The following is a 20,958-nucleotide window of genomic DNA, read 5'->3' on the forward strand; positions in this document are numbered from 1 at the left end:
GCATTAGGCTACAGACCCCATTTAATGGCATCTCTATCTCTGGGACCCCAATTCATCTTGTAAAATCAATGTTAATTTAACTCTGAGAGTGTACAAATGGAACCAAATGGACCCTAACGGGTCCATTTGGTTCCATTTGTACGCTCTCTGAGTTACAGACCCATAAGGGTCCATTTGGTTCCTATCCATCATTTAACTGGGGACCCCCTGGAACCCCCTCAAGTACCCCTGGGGGTCCCCGGAACCCCACTTTGAGAACCAATGTTTTACGCCATACTGTATGAGCGTTTTCTAAATACTTCTATTTGAACAAACCAATGTTTGTACTTCACCTAGACAACATAAATGGATTGTAGTATTCTAGGCTTAGGAATTGTAGCGGAGCAGCTAAGTGCTACGATCTTTCAATTTATGATAAAAGCGTGAAAATTGGCATGAGCAGTCTCCACGGGTCACTTGACAAGAAAATTGTCCGAGGCAGTTGTAATTTCAAGATGGCGGCCATTTTTCAAGATGGCCGACACCTTAGTGGGCAGTTAAGTGATATGATGGTTTATTTGGTGATACAAGCATGAAAATTGGCATGAGCAGTCTCTGTGGGTCACTTGACAATAGACCACCCACAGCTACTTGAATTTCCAAGATGGCGGCCATTTTTCAAGATGGCCAACACTTTAGTGGAGCAATTAAGTTATATAATGGTTTATTTGGTGATACAAGCATGAAAATTGGCATGAGCAGTCTCTGTGGGTCACTTGACAATAGGCCACCCACAGCTACTTGAAATTTCAAGATGGCGGCCATTTGTCAAGATGGCCAACACTTTAGTGGAGCAATTAAGTTATATAATGGTTTATTTGTTGATACAGGCATTACAATTGGCTTGAGCAGTTTCTAAGGGTTGCTTGACAAGAAAACACTCACATCCACTTGAAATTTCTATTTTCAAGATGGCCGCCCCCTGGATCCTCAAAAGATTCATTTTCTCATAGAAATGTATGTTTTTTTTTCATTAAGGACAATTATACGATTATTGTTATTATGCTAAAGAACAACTTTTAACACATCACAATACAGTTTTGTTGATCATAGATAGATTAGATAAGAGTGAATATCCGCACTACCAGGGCACACTGGTGATATATCACTGCTGTTAAACTCAGAGTGGGGTTCAATGTCAGCTAATTGAAAGTTAGTACCCCAAATGCTGTCTAATTTACCCCAAAACAATTAGATAGCCGCACCTGAATTGACAGGTTGTGCCAGCGCGGGAGAGCCGAGCCAAGGTTAATGGGGTTTTAGTTAACCGGATGGTGTACAGATCGCACAGGATTTAAATGGCATTGGATGAACGATCGGACTAGGTGTAGGGTTAAGGCACCAACTTAGTTGTATCCCATACATCAAAGTGCTTGGTAAAAGGTGGTAAAAGGATAAACCCTCGGCCTATGCTGCAGACATGGCAGAAGCCATCATAACAGTTGAGAAAACTAACTGGGACAGATGTTTCATTTGTCAGCAGGTCACCAAGGAAAAACTCATTCAGCCGAGTTTATTCAACAGAGAGCACGATCGTACTGGTTATGATACCATTGCAAGAAATGTTCCATTATTTCATAAGATCAATGCTCTACCTATCTTACTTAGTCTAACCCGACTAGATGAAGGTGATGGCATAGAAAGCACATTGACAAGAAACAGAGCAAAATATAATTTAAGCTGTAAACTTAGGTTCAACATCACAGAGCTGGAAAGGGCCAAAAAGAGAGCATCTACATCTTGATCTCTTTGCCAGAAAGCAAAGACATTATGACTTGATCCCACCAACTCAAGCAGCACTCAAAGAGCATGCCAAACGTGCTTCTTATGAGGCTGGATACGTGTGGGGACAGGCATTGAAGCGACATCCACAAATGCCGAGCCATCTGACTGGGGATGGGTGGAACAGGACGAGAAGTGGAAAGTCTTCTGGACTCCACTTCCACCTATTGCGGAGAGTTGTTGGGAGTTGACCAAATGTGGGTGCACCAAGGCATGTACTGGAAGGTGTACAGTAAGTGCTTCAGATATGGACTCAGTTGCACATGCCTATATAGTTGCCCCTGCTAGAACCTATTTGCATGTTTATTTTGCCAGAGTTATTCCCCGTTGTCCTCTGTGTTTTCAAGTGTAAGCCTATGGCTCGGCTTCCCCTCGCCACATCAGTGCATCATGTTTTACTTTGTCACCAGTCTATTAGTGTGTAATTTTCAGTTGTTACTTTGTAACATTGCTTCCACTGCCTTCCACTGCCGTACGTAACGGTGAAGCATATTTTCAGTTTAGTTCCTTAGTATAGTTTGTCATGGTTCCGTGGCTACTGCCATTCAGTATTAGCCATTGCTCAATTATAATTTTGGAGCACTGTCCGTTCAGCACCACAACTGTGCTAATCAGCACCACAACTGTGCTCATTTATTAGTCATATTTTTTGTTTCCCCATTTCTTAGTATTTATTTGACACATGTAATGGCTGTTAGTTAAAAAATAAAAAAATAAATCCGCCCTTGTGACTGTTACCGTGTCGTGGTAAGGGAGCTTGTGTACCTCAGTGAACCCTGAGAGCTATGCCGGTGGGAGGCAACTCCTGACAGGTTTTACCAAACTGGACTGGTCGTGGGCGAGTAGTCAGACAAAACACAGTCAAACAACCTCTCTTGACAGAGCTTTTTGAGGAACCCAATACATTTCTATGAGAAAAGGTATCATTTAAAGATCCACATGGCGGGCGGCAGTCATCTTGAAATTTCAAGCGGTGGTTGTGGGGTTTCTTGTCAAATGACCTTTTGAGACGGCTCATGGCATTTTCATGCTTGTATCTTAAGCTTAACTGCTCCACTAAGGTGGTGGCCATCTTGAAAAATGGCCGCCATCTTGAAATTTCAAGTAGCTGTCGGTGGCTTATTGTCAAGTGACCCACAGAGACTGCTCATGCCAATGTTCATGCTTGTATCACCAAATGAACCATTATATAACTTAAATGCTCCACTAAAGTGTTGGCCATCTTGAAAAATGGCCGCCATGTTGAAATGTGAAGTAGCTGTGGGTGGCCTATTGTCAAGTGACCCACAGAGACTATTCATGCCAATTTTCATGCTTGTATCACCAAATAAACCATCATATCACTTAACTGCTCACTAAGGTATCGGCCATCTTGAAAAATGGCCGCCATCTTGAAATTACAACTGCCTCGGACAATTTTCTTGTCAAGTGACCCATGGAGACTGCTCATGCCAATTTTCACGCTTTTATCATCAACTGAAAGATTCTGCCAATAAAAAGCATTTAGCCGCTCCACTATTGTATCAACACAGCGACAAAATGTTGTTGTCGGCTTCATATTCCGACAGTGGAAGTACCCTCCTACCACTGTAAAAAAGTTTGAGGAAAGAATTGCCATTGCATTTAGGCCTAAAATATGAAATTAGCTACTGTATGTTGCGCCGCCATTTTGTTGTCACAGGTCAATTAATATACTGAGAATCCCACAGGTGAAATCACTTTCAGCTTCACCTAGCTGATGGCTGCTGAGGTGGTCATATTGAACACTCGGCAGGAGCAGTTAGGTGATAAATATCTTGCTCAGGGATATCTCAACACATAGTCAGGAATCAAAGCTGTGACCTTCTGATTCCCAGGAATTCTGGGTATGCATGGTATCTCTTAATTATTTTGAATGTAATGGCAGATTGCAAACTAGTGTTAAAAATGCAGTCATCAAGACAAAACCTTGCCAATGTTGTACTTCATCTTGACTGCATAGAGATGTCTGTAATGCATTTGTTCAAAGAGGGATACTAGGTGGAACGTGGTTACATGACTGGATGGCAATAACCATATAAACCAGAGAAACCAGATGTGAGCACTGCGCTTTGAGAGGTTCTCGTGTTTCATTTTTTTTCTGTTGATAATTAATATCTTTCTACTGAAGGCAAAATGAAATGAAGCGCTGCCTGGCAGTGAGTTCATTAATCTGTAAGGAGAAACAGTGGGAGAGTGGTTATTGGGAGCAGAGTTCCCCGCTGGTAGGCTGTTCTGCTTGGCGGGCACAATGATGTTAGTTTTACATTAGTTTGATAATGTGCCCTCCCAGAGGCAGCATGTGCTTCAGTCAGTCAAAATGTAAATGAGATTGGTTGTTAATGATGTTGATTGTCGGTAAGTTCATTGTTCTCCAGTTTATTTCTTTGCATCTTGTTTATATCACTTCACAATTACACCATAGAAGTTGTTTTCTTAACCCGTTCAATCCGGGAACGCATCTACAAATTATTTTTTTCATTCACTTTTCTCTTCTCCTAAATCCTAATGTCAAGGACCCCCAAAATGATACGTATTTGGCCGCCGACCCCATCTCAAAATGTTTTGTTCCACCAGAAGCAAAGATTTGAGTTACAAATGTTCGCTTTAAGAATATATATATTCAAAGATTTGCACAAATGTTCACGTGCAGTGAGGAGTTTTATTCCGAGGCCGTAGTTAGTGTGTGCTGAGGAACACGGTATCCCTCCAAGTTCCGATATCTGGTGAACAGGTTCCCCGACCACCCATAGTTGCTACTGCAGCAAAACAAAGAACACCATGACCCCCTGCCGGCCCACCCATGAACACGGCCAATTGTGTTAGTTGGTGCTACTGGCCAAGCCGGAAGCTTGCCCGTAGAGCAGTTTTGACAATAATTTTCATATGAAACACTTACTTATTACAGTTATAATGCATTATAACAAGTATTGTTGTTATATACAACTATGGGAATTATAATACACCATGATCCTGGCCAAAAGGAAAGGCCTGTGAGTGAACAGTAATTATGAACAACTATGATACTTGACCTTATAGGTCATAATAAAAAGCTGTAAAATGTGTTATTACTGCATTTTGAGTGCTTAACTGTAATTGTAGTGCTATTTAAACACATTACACATTACAGTAAATTTGTACTTGACATAAGTCATTATAACAGGCTTTATAATGTGTTATTATTGCATTATGAATACTATAGTGTTATAAGCAGATTACAATACATTTCACTTTTATGCATTATTGTTATATAGCAAGTAGTATGGTAGCCGTGAATGATTTCAAGATTTTCAAGAAAAAGTTAAAAACCACTGTTATAACTGACCATGCAATCTGGGCCTGCCTAAGCAGTCCATTTTCAGAAGAGGATTTAAAATTAAATGATACATGGATACACTCCAGCACGACTGCTCTCTAGGGGAGCACATTCAGAATGAGACTACAGTTTGATTCAGGAGAGCATGCCATGCTATTGTGAAGCTGTATATTATCTGAACAGTACAGAACTGTACAGTGTACTAACAAGCAATGAAGAAATAACATAGAAAAGGATCGTCATCATAATGCTCTGAAAGCCTAAATGACCACCGACATGATATCAGCAAGTGTCACATTGTCATTTTTATATTACTAGAGTTTCGGGGGGCTACGCCCCCCTCAACCCCAGCCGCGCACGGGGCCCAGCGTGGCCGTGTGTATATTGGGGGACCCAAATCGCCGGAGTGAAACTGTGGAAAAGTTTTTTTGAAAAAGGAAAAAATTTGAAGAAATAATATTTGTTATGTTTCAGGGGGTCCACAGGGGGTCCGCGGACCCCCTGATGGTCCACTGACCCCCAAATCGCCGGAGTGAAACTGTGGAAAAGTTTTTTTGAAAAAGGAAAAAATTTGAAGAAATAATATTTGTTATGTTTCAGGGGGTCCACAGGGGGTCCGCGGACCCCCTGATGGTCCACTGACCCCCTGTGGAGTGTTGGGACGCGCGGGGACACCCCTGGAACATTGCGGACCATTTTGGTGTTTTTTTTTTTTTCATGAAGGTGGTTGCTTGTTTCTGGCGCAGGCTGTGCAAACCTGGCAACCCAGCGCATGCTGCGGCACGTTTAAGTGGCGTAGCGTCATGAGGGTCAGTGGGGCCGTGGCTCGGTCAGTGAAGACCCTGTAGTGCGGATGATATGTGGCATAGAGGGGCAGATTGTAAATCCACAGAGGAAACATCCGTGGGCTACCATTGGTTCAGCGATGTGTGCGGTCGCCCTGCGGCCCCTCCTCCTCCACCAATGTGCAGTATTGAGAGGCCTGACGTCACAACAATTGGAGCGATGGGCACTGCACTGTGGTTGGTTAGGGTACACCTAGGGCCCAGGTAGAACCCAGTTAAAGCCTGCATGGGCAAACCCAGTTAGGACCCGCCTTGGTCCCACATAAACATGGCTAGTTGGGGCCCACCTAAGGGCCAGGTAGAAGCTACTTATAGCCTGCATGGGCATCGCAGTTGGGACTGAAGTGGATGCCGCTGACATTGCTGACATGGGGTCCATATGGTTTAGCCCACCTTGAAACCATATGGGAACTACGCTGGCATGCTGGCTGTAATGCAAACGCTGCATCATACCTGTAGTGTGTAGTTTGATGTTGTGTGTGTAGCAGATATACCTGCAGTGTGTAGATCAATGTCCATAGGAAAGTCAATGGCCAGCATTGTTTTTTTTCCCCAGCAGAGTTTCTAGTGTCTCTGTGTCTCTCTGGAAGAGGTTGCACATGAACTCTGCAGCCGCACTGAGGCGCTCCAACACAAACACTCTGACATTAAGCTGCTTCACACAACAAACATCAGCACCACGCTGCTGTTTGTCCAAAAGACACAATATCTCCTCTCCCACCGACGTCATGTGTTCATTTATCGACAGCCATACAGACTCCTTTTGACACATTTTACGTCGTTTAGCCAGCTCTCACTGACTCTCCACATCGGGCTGTTATTTTGCTGCGATCAAGTCAACGATGTGAGAGATTGGCTATCACAGACGGACGGACAGGGGGTGAAACATAGTCTTGCGCCATGCCTTTCGGCCTGGCGGAGACAAAAAAAAAACGAAAGTAAAGGAAATGGCCATTTCTGCAACAGAAGTAGTCACTAAACTATGCTATGAAAACATGGGCCACATTGGCAAAGAATGTAAGAAAGAGGCAATCATGTAGAAAATAGCCGATCTCCAAGCTTACAAAGGCTGTCAACGTGAGGCGTTTCGAGCTTGTAGATCGGCTATTTTCACAATATTTACTTGTGGAACGGAGTCAAACAGAATGGGGGGGTCCCAGATCAAGTACGTGTATTTGGGGGGGGGGGGGGCGGCGTGAAAGGGTTGATAAACAGTGCTCTAATCGGAGCGAAATTATCTGAAATTACTACATGACCATAATGCAGCCTAACATGCTTGCACGGGGCGGTCCTGCCATTACGTTAGTTACTGTAGTTGCTGTGGAGCGACATAGTTCTCCAGAAGACACACACAAACATACACCATCTACAATGGACGAACTGAGCAGCAATATAGACATTCACCACACGAACGTGCATTGTTGACAAAGTGATTGCACAGCCGCTGCAGGCATGACAACCAGGTTAGCGTTAGCGACATGGCAGCTATCACAGCGCCCTGTCCGTCGTGCTGCAACTGCCTGTGATGGCTACAGCAGTAACAGCAAGCTGTCTGCGATGCCATTGTCTGGAGACTGCTCTTAGCGTGACACGACCAATGAGAGTGAGCGCTGTAGTTGTTGCTAAGATACGGTGGCGTCTCTGCCCCATAGCTTGTAGATCTCTCAGACATGATTGGCGTAGGCTGCGTTGCCAGGTCTGACTTTGTGGCTAAGCAATGGTCGGCTTATTTTTGCGCGCCTTTGGGCTCGTTTGCATTGTGCGCACGGCAGCGCTTGTTTAGCGTACGTCAGCGCGACGTGGCAACGGACGTGGCAACGTGAAAGGTGATTGGCTGGTGAAAAGAAACACCCGACGTTACACCAGAAATGGTGCCTGGAGAAAATGGTGACCAAAAAAAAAGTTTGGAAAAAAAGGAAAAAAAACCCGCTGCGTGCTGTTGTGGTGATGAGGTCGTGCGCACGGTAAACGGTCCGAAGCTGCCTCCCCTTCCGTTTTGTCCGACATTTGGTGAGTAGAATTAATTATGTTGCGCGGTGGAAAAGGTGTAGTTAGCAGTGAGATGTCCCCTACGCGAGGCGTAAATTCAGCGCGGCCGCCGTGGCGAGTCAGTTGCCGACATGTGGTCTGGCGGTGCGTTGTTTAGTCGATAACAGAGCTGTGGGGTGTGGACACCGAGGGTGCGGAAGTTGCTCGGCATTTATATAGTTAGATAAAACATCATGCGTGAAGTTTCTTTTATGCATGTTGTATTTAAAGGAGTAGTTCACCCAAAAAAATACTTATTTTCTACCAATTACACACCCCATGAAGCATTGAATTCATGGAGATTTTTTAGTTTTCGTCGCATTCCTGAGACAATAATTTGATGACCGGCGGAAAGATGCTAATGTATCCGGTAGGAGACTCAAAGGAGTCTCCTTGAGTCTCCTACCGGAGATACACCCGGTCATCACATTATTGTCTCAGGGATGCATCAAAAACAAATAAAATCTCCATGAATTCCAGGCTTCATGGGGTGTGTAATTGATAGAAAATAAGTAATTGTTTGGGTGAACTATTCCTTTAACAAGAAAATATATTATGTGATATGTACTGTATAGAGCTTTTATAGCCTTTGGGTTTTTGACAGCATCACCATTCCCTATTCATACGTGATAAATGGGGGCTTTTGACCCATACCTCCTCTGAGCACCAATACCCTAATGCATTCAGTGCCTATTCTTGGTTGGGCAGTAACTAACTATTCTATCTATCACTCACAAACAAGTCCTTTGTGTACCAACGGGGCCAGTAGGTTAGCATAACACACACACACACACACACACACACACACACACACACACACACACACACACACACACACACACACACACACACACACACACACTCACACGCCCCCTTCTGCTGGTTCTGTGAGGTTACCTTATTCAACCTCAGCGTTTGGTAACAAGACCTCCCCTGACTGAATGGCCTCCCGTGGTTTATTGCCCACAGCCTCTCTCCACTCAGGCCTAATGATTAATGATACATATAGGTAGCCTATGACAGCCTTATTATAATGTTAGATGAATACATTACTATTTATGAAAATAGCAGGGAATGTCTGGCAAGGAACTTATCCTTCCTGTTAAGATGCCAATCGGTAGCAGAACAACTATGATATTGTTTTACTGCTACAATTGTCACAGCTAAATGATACATGTGTATTTTGTTAAAGTAAAAGTTCCTCCCAGTAATATATGGACTTCCCACATTTAAAGGTATAGTAAGTGATTTTTGTCTCCGCCAGGCCGAAGGCATGGCTGAGACTATGTTTTGCACCCTGTCTGTCCGTCTGCGCGCGCGTCCGTCCGTCCGTCCGTCCGTCCGTCCGTCCGTCCGTCCGTCCGTCCGTCCGTCCGTGTGTGTGTGTGTGTGTGTGTGTGTGTGTGTGTGTGTGTGTGTGTGTGTATATCCGTCCATCCGTCCATGGACAGGTAATCTCCGGCATCGACGTGAAACTGCACTCACATACTCCCTGGATACCAGAGCAGAACCTCTGCCCCACATTTCACATGGGCCTGTTATAGCGCCACCAGGATTTTTTCAAACATTTTTTTTTATATTACTCCTACAGATGTTGTACAAACTTCACGCAAATCTCTATAGTCATGTGATCAAGACGGATCTGTCCGATTTTTATATATTATTTATTTCTAGTTATTTATTTAAAAGTGTTAAATAGCTCTGATACGGCGCGCCTCCGCCCAAGTGGAGCTTACTATGAAAGTCTGCTCGGCTTGTGTGTGTGTGTGTGTGTGTGTGTGTGTGTGTGTGAGTGTGTGTGTCTGTGTGCAGTGCACTGCCTGGGTGCGGCCGACAGAGTGCGCCAGAGTGCAGCTACAGTCAAAACACAAACACCCACACACCCACCCACACACCCACACACACACACACACACACACACACACACACAAAGTCCGTAAATACACAATATTTTCGAGCTGCGTTCGCTTCCAGCGTTCGCGCGTCTTACTTGTTACTAAAGAGTGTTCGTTAAGTAACAGGGGTCTGCCTATCTTTCCAGCTCTTTAGTAAACAGAACATGCATTTTCAGGTCAGGACACCAATTTTATCCAATCAAAAGAGAGAACACGGATACAGGATAAACAAGTGAAACTACAAGTGATGACACAAAGAAGTAAGCAGACAAAATTGGAACTGGAACACTATGGGGGAAAAGGAGGGGACTGTGTAGGTTATAGACCCCCTGTTTACCTGGTCAACAAAGTATACTATATGGTTTAAGTGTTTAAGCTGCAAGCATGCAAATTGTCTAATAACTCCATCCACAAACATATTCGTCAGTGGACTGAAGTCATTTTAGTCTGAGTAGTACACACCCCAATGCACCCCCCTGGCAATTATGCATAAGTAAATATTTTCTTTTTGCATCTTTGAAGGGTAGGTCTTTTGCAATGTGTAAAGTAGAAGTCTTTTCAAATTCCTGTCAAATTTGGTGGCTTCAACAACACACATCTAAACCATCTGTTAAGCTGTTGGATACTAAATAATAATGATTGTGTTGGGCTGTCTTTCAGAAGTGAAAAGGGTGGAGAGGGTGAAAATAGTTACCCCACAGCATGCTTACAAATGCATACCTATAATTTATTCCTAATGGATTGATCACAACATTTTTGCTTTTTTACCTATTTCACACCAGTTTAACCACTTAAACCATAAAGATACTGCAGATTCAGGATGTGTCGACTGACAGATTGAGTACAGATGCATTCTTATTTTTGTATTCATGATACATTGCATACCATGCAGAATAAGATTCATCCATCCATATCCTGCCATACATTCATCCATCAATTCCGGAATGGCCGGGAGACGAAGACTATGTTTTCACCCCTATGTCCGTGTGTGCGTGCATGCGTGCTTGTGTCTGGATAGCTAATCTCCAGCACCATTGGACTGATCGACATGAAACCTTTGACGTGCAGATTCCCAGTAGGCTAAGAAATTACCTCTACCCCCTCTTTTTGCTACTAATCCTACATATTTTGTCCAAAACTCACACAAATTGGTACACAATTATCTCTGTAGCCATGTGATCAAGATGATATGTCATAGTTTTTCAGATTCCATTCCATTTGATTGAGCCTCTAGGAGCCAAAAGTAATTTTACTACCACCCACAGGGAGTGCCAAACATGCTACAAATGTCACTGTTTGTTTCACCAAATTAATTTATATTGGTCTTGTGAGTCATGTGAAATAACATGATATTCCATACTGTTTGCATGGTATCAATGATGTTTGGCCACGACTGACAAAGCCCTGGGTAAACCGCTCAGCCTGGCAAAGACCTGCATGAGCGACCTTTTCTTCATATTGTTAGTATGATGACCCAATGACATGTGTCACAAGAGAGGTGCCATAGCTGACATCGCTAACCTTACCAATCAAATCTGATGATGACTTACGTAGACACACACACACACACACACACACACACACACACACACACACACACACACACACACTCGTGCGCGCACGCACACACACACACACACACACACACACACACACACACAGACAGACAGACAGACAGACAGACAGACAGACAGACAGACAGACAGACAGACAGACAGACACATTCTTGCATGCACAGACAGACACGGGTAAGTACATACACACTTAAAATGCAACACATCATGCAAGAGGGAGTGTCAGGATGATGATGCTGCCTGTCATAGTTGTCCCCATGAGCTGCCCATCCTGTAGCTGTGACCCTCCCCTTGGCCCTATCATAAACAAGACACACACACACGCACACGCACACGCACACGCACAGCCCTCCTATGAGACACAGACCAAGTAGGAAAAAAAATTATCATTTTATCATGAGTATTAGTGAGGACCAATTATTGTCTCTTGCCATGCCTTTCAATTATTTGAAAGGCATATGGCGAGAGTATGTTTTATCCCCCGTCCGTCCGTGTGTGTGTGTGTGTCCGTCATTCTGTCTGTGTACAGCTAATCTCCGGCACCGTTGGCCCGGTCGCTGCGAAACTGTGCACACACACTCCCTGGATGCCAATTCAGAACCTCTGCCCCAAATTTTTCACATGGGCCTGTTAAAGCGCCACCAGGAGGCCGATTTGTGCAAAACCCATTTTTTTTACATTACTCCTACAGATGTTATCCAAACATCACGCAAATCAGTACACAGTATCGCTATAGTCAGGTGATCAAGACAGATCTGTCCGATATTTCATATTCCATCCTGATTAGCTAAGGTTGGCTTCCAAAGTTTGCAGGATTGTTCCGTTTTGAACAAAATGTCTCAAATCATGAACGCCACGTGAGATTTCCGTGAAGATTTGTACGCACATTCCCACTAGGCCAAGGAAGAAATGCCACCCTTTTCACATTGCCCTAAAAGTGCAATATATCAGCTACCTACTTTCCACTGTGGGGCCAGAACAGCTATATAGATGGATAGGGAAATAGATAAATAGATTGCTGAAACACACACACACACACACACACACACACACACACACACACACACACACACACACACACACACACACACACACACACACACACACACACACACACACACACAAATTGTATTCTCACAGCTAGGCGATCAGATCATCTTAATATTAAGCATATGCCAAGTTAGTTGATACTGAGCTAAACATGTTTGTTTAATTTTAGAAGTTTTTATATTTAAAGATTATGATGAAAGTCCCCACTCCCCACATACAGTGACAGCAGCTGTTGTGCCCGCCTTGTTGTTGTACATATATATAGACAGACAGAAAGATAGACAGATAGATAGATAGATAGATAGATAGATAGATAGATCTGAACGAGATCTGAACGAAGCTGACCGCCTCCCCTAAACCATAACATGACATGTAGTGTATGGATCTTCAGCCAAACAATTGTGATTGAAAACGTAGGCCTGGTGAGGTGAGGTCTGCAAAGTAAATATAGGCTATATAAAAACACAAGTGTCCCCATTATGCAAGTAAATTAAATAGAATAGCATTCGATTGTGGGTCAATAAATAGGCCTACATATTAAATGGGCGATCGATCGCTCACATGCAAATGTAATGCTGTGTTGAGGGAGGCGCTTACTGTACGTGCATGTTCGGGAAACACCCGTAACTTAAGGCAGCCTTCATACCGGAAGGAACAGGAACAATGCAAGTTGGGAATGGATGCCCCAGCCGGTTAGGTAATAAGATTCTCAAGGAATGGTTATTCAGAGAAATTGTCCAATTTCCAGTCAAGACGACTTTTCAAGGGGAGGAAAATACAGAATCTGTTCTTGTTATAACATTATTACAAGAAACTTTAAGTACACTTCACATGTTTAATTGCAACTTACTATGACAGTTGTTGCTCTATCACTCCAATGTTTGGAAACGTTAGCAAAATTGCACAAAACACAAGCACCCTTAATAATTAGTATTGTAATGAGCTGTTGTCCACACAACTGTGTTGAGTTTAATAAATGCTTTACTGAAAATAGCGTGAACAGTACAGGTATAGAGCATAACATTCTGCCAACTACCCCACTCACTTCCTGCCGTCATTGTTTCTCTTAAAGGTGTACACTACATCTATCAAGAATCATTTTACTCCTCACTTCATCCTCACAACATATCACATTCCTTATTTACTGTATGCTTTCTTCTCATACCAAGTTCATTCATTTTAAGTGTATCTTACTTAAATGTCACTTGTAAATCATATTAGCATTAAAGCAAATAGCAGAAATGACACATGTTTGAATATTTAAAAGCATGACTGTAAATAATGAATAATTGTTTATGGCTGGTGATCCGATTTAGACTTTTAGCCTTCATCCGTTCCGATCCCAAACACTTCCACCTCACAGAGAGTCAGGATTTGATTCTGTCCAGGAATTACAATATTGACAAACTGACCCTCCATCCCATTACACACAAAGGTCAAGGTGTCACCAGCTGGGATAGAGTCGATTACAGCACATCTGAACAAAAAGAGAAAACAAATGCACATTATCACTACAATAATTGCTGTGACAGAGGGTTGCATAAGGTGATATGATTGTGGCAAGCTGATATGAATTTGCAATTTTTTTTCTCTATTCTTGTAACTTGTGCAAAACACGCAAGAAGTGCATACCTAGGATTTCCATTTCCATTGTCGTTCAGGGAGTTTCCAATGCGGATCTCAGCTCCATTGATCCTTTTTTCACAGCAGTCTTTTCTGTTGGTGATCTTGACAGTATTCACTTTGTAAGTCTTCTGCAGATCCACTCTCCACCAGGGTTTAGACTCTTTATTTGTGTGGGTACAGGACTTCTGTGACCAGACACTGTCACGATTCCCATCAATGGCTCTTTCCGGAGTTCCAAGCGGATATATTGAAGACTGAGCTACTTGTCCACATGGTGCCACATTTTCACCTACATGAAGGTATTTAAGAAGACAATATTTATTTAGGGAACACTTGGCATTATAGCAAATAGAAGAAATTGTGCATGTGGGAATCTTTAAATGCAATATTTATGGATGGGATGCAGTCCCATTTGTAGTCACTTATAAAGCCATCAGTTAGCATTAGGCCTATAGCAAATACCATCAAAGGTGCATGTGTGAATCTTTAAAAGCAAGACTGTTATTAATCAAAACATATTCATGATTTGTGATCAGATCCTTTTCGGTATTATTTTATACACACATATATTATTACCATGACTAGCAAAGTTAGAAAAATATCCTTAGTCAGACTGATTATAAATCAGACGGATTATAAATCACTGTCTCATAACATTGATTACAATTACTATGTCAAGTATTTTACTCATAATGCACTAGTGTCCATACTTTCCATGCTGATGAGGCATATCTCCCCAGTAAAAACAATCAACACGAGGATAACATCTCGGGCTATCATCCTGTGAAAGAAATTACATCAGTGAGTGAACTCTTTCAAACTGATAATATTTCAGGGAAATGTCAGGTAGGGTAAGTGATATAATTTTTTTCTATCCAGCTCTTTAATGAACAGAAAATACATTTTCAAGTAGGTTGCCAATTTCAGCCAATCAGGAGAGAGTATACATTTACCAGCTTCACTTTTATTGTCTAGTTTCACATTGGTCTCATTTCTTTTTGTACTCACTTTAAATTTCCCTTATATATCCTGTGTCCGGGATGCGTTCTCTCTCCTGATAGGATCAAATTGGTTTGCTGACCTGAAAATGCATTTTCTGTTTCTAAAGAGCTGATACAGGGAGACCCCTGTTACTGAGCAAACACTCTATATAAATAGCAATGATTACTATCAGAACATAGAGCTATTTAACACTTACTTTCACAAAGAAAATATCCCTTAACGTACCTTTAAAATATGCCTAATTTCACTTTTTGTGCCGGACACTGTTGCCTCAGTTAAAATAATAACTCAAAAAGGTTTCCTGGTCTGCAGCTAAAAGACAGAGCCTAAATATTCACAGATATAAATGGGGATAGGGAAAGGCTGGCAATTAGAGAAAGACGGTATGCAAGTAAAGGTGCAAGAACACCTAACAGTTCATGCAGTCTAAATGGTTTTAACATGGCAAAGTTGATCCCCAGAGCAAAATCCAAATGTCTTAGTTAAAACAGTAGCAAAGTTTAAACACAGGTAAAAGTCAAAGTAAAAAAGACAAATGAAATAGTTCAGCTTAGATTCTGCCACTAAATATATGCAATAGGTTTCTGAATTAATATTGTTGGTAGAATATCAATAAACAGTGAATATATGAATGAATATTCGGTATGTGTATCACCATATGAATGAATATGTGCAGTCTATCAACAATGAATATATTGATGAAAATAGTATTTTCTATCAACATTTATCCTTAACAGCCATCCTTTTACATTGGGCAATATTATTTAGCAGTCTCCAGTTGGTATCAACTACTGTAGGTAAATTGGTCTAAATTTGGATTGAGTATTAGTAAATAAACCAGTATTACTTTCAGTACACAATGTAATGCTAAGTTACAAAATGAGTGTAATTAACTGTCATGTTTTATATTTAAGTTGTGGATATTCTATTAAACCTTACTGTAACTTTGAAACTATCTACTGTAGCCTAGAGCATAAGTAGAGAGGAAAGGACAAAGAGAAGATTGATATCACAGGATACATACTGTACCTTGAATCTTTACAGTGACCGTTGTCCTCTGTATCTGTATGTATACTGAGCAGTATTTATTACTGTAGCGCTTGTTTGACAATGAACAATTGCTTTTTTAAGGGGCGCATCCCTAAAATGACAAACTGGAAGAACTGTTTAGTTTAGGAAGACACTGGTCAAATAATAAATGATTGTGACGGATGTTGAACAGGATTTAAGTTATGGACATTCTATCTATTCTAAACCTTTGTAACTATCTACTGTAGCCTACTGATAGAGCTTAAGTAGAGCGGAAAGGTAAAGAGAAGATTGATATCACAGGACACATACCTTGGAAGACACTGGTCAAATAATAAATGATCAGGTGGCAAATTGTGACGGATGTTGAACATGATTTGAAATGACAAGTGTGCACATCCTACCACATTATACAAAACCTTGGTAGATAATTCAATGACATACTGTACATAAAATATCACAAATATGAAACATATCCTTTGTGATTTCCCACTTTTGTTTAAGGCATATGTAAGACATACTGCAATAAATATAAAAATTGTTTCAAATCCATTTGGTCCAGCATAACATTCCAACACTATTCGTTATAGATTATTTATAGATTTATTTTTCACCCATATTAGATCACAGCATTATCTTCAGTAGCAGTTAATCAATACGTTCTCTAGTCTCCTGAGACCCAGCCTATTCATTTATGTCATTGCCATTGTGTTCCTGCCTCTGTACTGATTTTAGAGTCTAAAGAGGACATTCTGGGCAGAGCTGTTGAAAGACACCATGCCATGAGGCCATCACGATGCTCATGTGTCGTATGTGTTTCATGAAACCAGTGGTGGACAAAGTATATACTCAAGTAAATAATCAAGCATTCAAAACTCATGAAAATGTACTGTACATGAGTACATTAGCCTACTCAAGAAAATGGACTTTAGTTTAGTGAGTTACTGTCCACCACTGATAAACACATTATGCAGGATTACATTTTTGGAACTATACAGAGTTTGTTTCTGCATTCTCCACTGTTCCTCTGATTACACTGAAACAAATTCCAAATCAACATTAACCCATTAAAACCAGGAAAGCATCTGTGTCATTTTATATTTTTGTTGGCTATTCAAAAATAGCAGACATACAAGCTCATAGCTTGTACATCTGCTATTTTTGAAAGAAAAAAAAAGTGTGAGAACTACTGATTTGGAAGGCATTTGTAGAATTGGCCTCAGGTCTTAATGGTTAAAGTTTGTTTTGGTAAAACAATTATTGTATCTATATGAATATTCTTTGTTCACCACGGAAGTGTCGTCAATAGTTCTGATTCTTTCAAGTGATCCCGCATGTGTGGGCGTGGTGGGATCATGCTGATGGATCTGGTGCTCCCTAGCTCCCTAGCATTATACTGTAATTTCCCTGCGGTCCACCACAGTTATCATGCTGTAAAAAACAAAAATGATAATAATAATAATAATGATTTTGATTAAAAACAGCATTACTTTTCCTCCAACAATGCCTAATCTACATGCAGAAAAACAATATTTGGAATATAACATTTTCAAATAGGTCATTATATTGACAATCATTCAAATATACTGCGCCACATCTTTTTGTCATTCAATATGTTCACGGTGGAAATTAAGTACTTCAAAAGGGCACCATGCATGTTCAATTCAGCATCTGACCACATCTTTTCCTAAGGTTAACCAAAAATAGCTTCCCCCCTCCCTTCCAAATGTTCGCTGGGAACTGACCTCTGGCTTGGTTGACAAAGACATCAACTTGTAGTTTCATAACAGGGCAAAAGTTTACGGTAGAATTTCTCTACTGCTCTCAAAGTTGTAAGACACAGTTGTCTCACAAAACATTTTTACGAGAGGGGAAGATAACCTATGAGTCCCAGTTCAGAAACTGCCTGAGACCATATCTGACCTTCCTTTCCCAATTGTTAAAAAACAGTGACGGGCCCTCACAAACGTCCTGGACAGTTGGTGCCATTAGGGCATTGATTCATTCTGTATTGTCCCTATGGTGTAGGTGGTGTAAACCCCCCCCCCCCCCCCCCCCCCCCGCCAAAATTGCCAATATATGGAACAAAGGTGAATTTGAATGCACTGATGATCGTTGACTCGATGTGGGAGGAATTGTGTGTGGGTGTGTGCATGTTGCGTGCGTGTATGTAAAGCAGGATTCAATTTGGGACGGAAAAAAACAGGGAGGGGAGACATTTTCTTAACCACTCAACCAATTATGCCCTATACTTCTTTACGGCAAATAGGCGATATACAGAAACTTGACTAATAGCTATCTAAAGAGTAAAAATGTGCCCCAAATAGGGACTCCAGGGTTAATGTGGTTAAAATAAATATTTTGTTAAATTGTGATATCAGACAGTCTAGATTTGGAATGCATGTATTTAATTCAGTCTGACCAGAAGCAGGGATAAAAAGAACAAGTCATTTGCAGAAAATGTGCAACAATATAACATACAATGACGGAAAACACTGTCTTCAAACACTACGACAATTCGTCATGATTATTATGTCCTTTCATCATTTCAAATTTGTCACCGTGCTCCACCAAAACAGTACATTTTCCTTAATGCAATGTACAACATACAGAACCCCAACCCCCACCCCTTTTCAAACAGTGCAGCAATGAACTGACATGAATAACCCAAAAAATGTGTAGCGTAAAGAGCCTGCTTCGTCGTCTCCATTAGCAGGTCCTCTGTTTCCAGAGAGTCATCAGAGAGAAAGGAGTATGGCACAATGCTGGGGGGGTGTAAAGGGTGGGGGGGGAGTGTTGGAAGGGTTGGCTGCAAGCTCCAAGCTGCACACAGAGATAAAGACCAGACAGCTCTGTGTGTGTGCATGTGAGTGTGCATGAGAGAGAGAGAGAGAGAGAGAGAGAGAGAGAGAGAGAGAGAGAGAGAGAGAGAGAGATTAGGCTGGCTTTGAATGGCCACGCTCAGCAGCTCCATGAGAGGCTGCACAGTGCCACATGAAGGACAGGACTTGGAATTGCACAGATAGTGCCTCTGTGCCTGTATACCCCCACCCCTACCTCTTTCATTCTCCGTCTCTCTAGACCTCCGTACCGTCTGTGCCATGATGTGTCTTCTGCCCCCAGGGTACTCGAGGTTTACAAATTAGTGTCTGAAAAAAAGAAATCATGCAGTAGCCCTACTGAAGGTCATCCACTCCTGAAGATGTGTGTACATGTACAGTATATGTATTTCATTCGATGCCTTTTTTATAGGAACCGTGTGTGGGGGAAGAAATAGCATGGAAGTGCAGGGATGTGTGCGTCCATGACAGGCGACAAATGTAATGGTTGTCTCCTCTGACGGGAAAAGGATTGCTTCTTATTGAAGATGAAATGCCAGAGGACAGGTACAAGATGCGTAACAGATTAGACTTTGTTCTCTCTGCGATAGCTGATGCACTGTAGAGGAAAGACAGACAGTTAGACAAAGAGGAAGTAGAGCACAAAGGTACAAGAGTGTAGGAATAGAATCTCTCTTACCTGGGTGATTTCATTCTTATGTCACGAAAGAAAGAAAGAAAGAAAGAAAGAAAGAAAGAAAGAAAGAAAGAGAGAAAGAAAGAAAGAAAGAAAAACCTACAGTTAAATCAAACCAGTGATTCTCAACCTTTTTCATTTCAAGGACCCCCAGGTTAATATGCATTAGGCCCCATCCCCCATTTGATACTATTTTTATCCCTGGGACCTGAATCTACAGTACCCTGTATAATCCTCAGTGTTAATTTAAATGTGAGGGTGTACAAAAGGAACCAAATGGATTTGGTCCCTAAGTATCAATCATTCAAAAACCCTCTTCCACTGATTCTTAGGTGACAATTTAAATGTATACATTTGCCTTATGGATTTTGCACCATGCAATTTAGTCAGAATGACATATTAAGTTTGACCGAGTTTTTTAATGCTTGACTAATAAACCCTCAGGTAAGTCCTGACATGCATGCCCTTTCTTATTAACTTTCCCTCTTAATGAAATCAATATACTCCTTAATAACTCTCTCCTTTAAACATGGCACTGCCGGCGGGAATTACGGTATGAATGAGGAGAATGGCAATTCTTCTTGTCTTCACATCCAAACAGCTTTCTCATGAATAAAGTAATTGATTTCTTTAATTTTTTTATTTTTGGGGGAAAGTAAGCGGTAAATGAAAAGTGTGGCCCATACAAAAACCCTGTTGTGCACAGTAAAATCACAGTAAAATGTGAGTTTATTCATTTGTAACTGAAGTTCTGAAAATGTAATCAAATAGACTCATAAGGGCGCAGTTGCATTTGTACGCTCGTTAGATTAACAATTTTATACTGTATAATTGAAACAAGTCATTCTGAACAAGTCATTCTGAACAAGTCATTCTGAACAAATGACTTGTTCCACTGACCTGTATAAAGGTCAGTGGAAGTGCAGAACGAGTTTATGCTGCATCAAGTGTAACTGATATTTATAAATTGTAGGCTACTTCAACCTTTGTCCAATAGATCATCGTCTCTGTGTTTACTGTCGTCTCTGTGTCTGAGTATAATAATACACATTTTTTGCTAAGCTTTGTCATAGAATGAGGTAGACGTTTGCATTACGTTATTACATTATCCTTTGTATTTTCACCTCTTAAACCTGTTCCTGACTGTGATATGTGTCAGGAATGAGTGACGGGCAGGACCCAAAAGCAGATAAGCAAGCCACAGATCAACTTAAAGTGTTTATTATAACGAAACAGGT

At 41.5% G+C, this 20,958-nt stretch overlaps 1 protein-coding gene across 1 annotated transcript; it reads right to left on the bottom strand.

The window, feature by feature from the left end:
* Positions 1–13,510: 13,510 nt before the first annotated feature.
* On the bottom strand, positions 13,511–16,222 carry LOC311048814 (fucolectin-1-like). Its single transcript, XM_084062121.1, has 5 exons — positions 16,205–16,222; positions 15,182–15,254; positions 14,884–14,954; positions 14,180–14,462; positions 13,511–14,024 (listed from the first exon to the last, which is right to left on the bottom strand). Exons 3-5 carry the CDS (start codon positions 14,951–14,953, stop codon positions 13,868–13,870), a joined length of 510 nt encoding a protein of 169 aa, XP_083918247.1. The 5' UTR covers position 14,954; positions 15,182–15,254; positions 16,205–16,222; the 3' UTR covers positions 13,511–13,867.
* Positions 16,223–20,958: the final 4,736 nt, after the last annotated feature.

Source organism: Gymnoscopelus microlampas, assembly GCF_963454915.1.
Source record: "Gymnoscopelus microlampas genome assembly, chromosome: 7".
NCBI lineage: Eukaryota > Metazoa > Chordata > Actinopteri > Myctophiformes > Myctophidae > Gymnoscopelus > Gymnoscopelus microlampas.

Coding starts and splice junctions, on each gene's coding strand:
- LOC311048814 (XM_084062121.1), bottom strand. CDS start 14,953: ATGATAGCCCGAGATGTTATCCTCGTGTTGATTGTTTTTACTGGGGAG. Junction 14,463..14,883: donor ATGCCTCATCAGCATGGAAA/GTATGGACACTA, acceptor ACCTTCATGTAG/GTGAAAATGTGGCACCATGT. Junction 14,025..14,179: donor AATGGAAATGGAAATCCTAG/GTATGCACTTCT, acceptor CTTTTTGTTCAG/ATGTGCTGTAATCGACTCTA.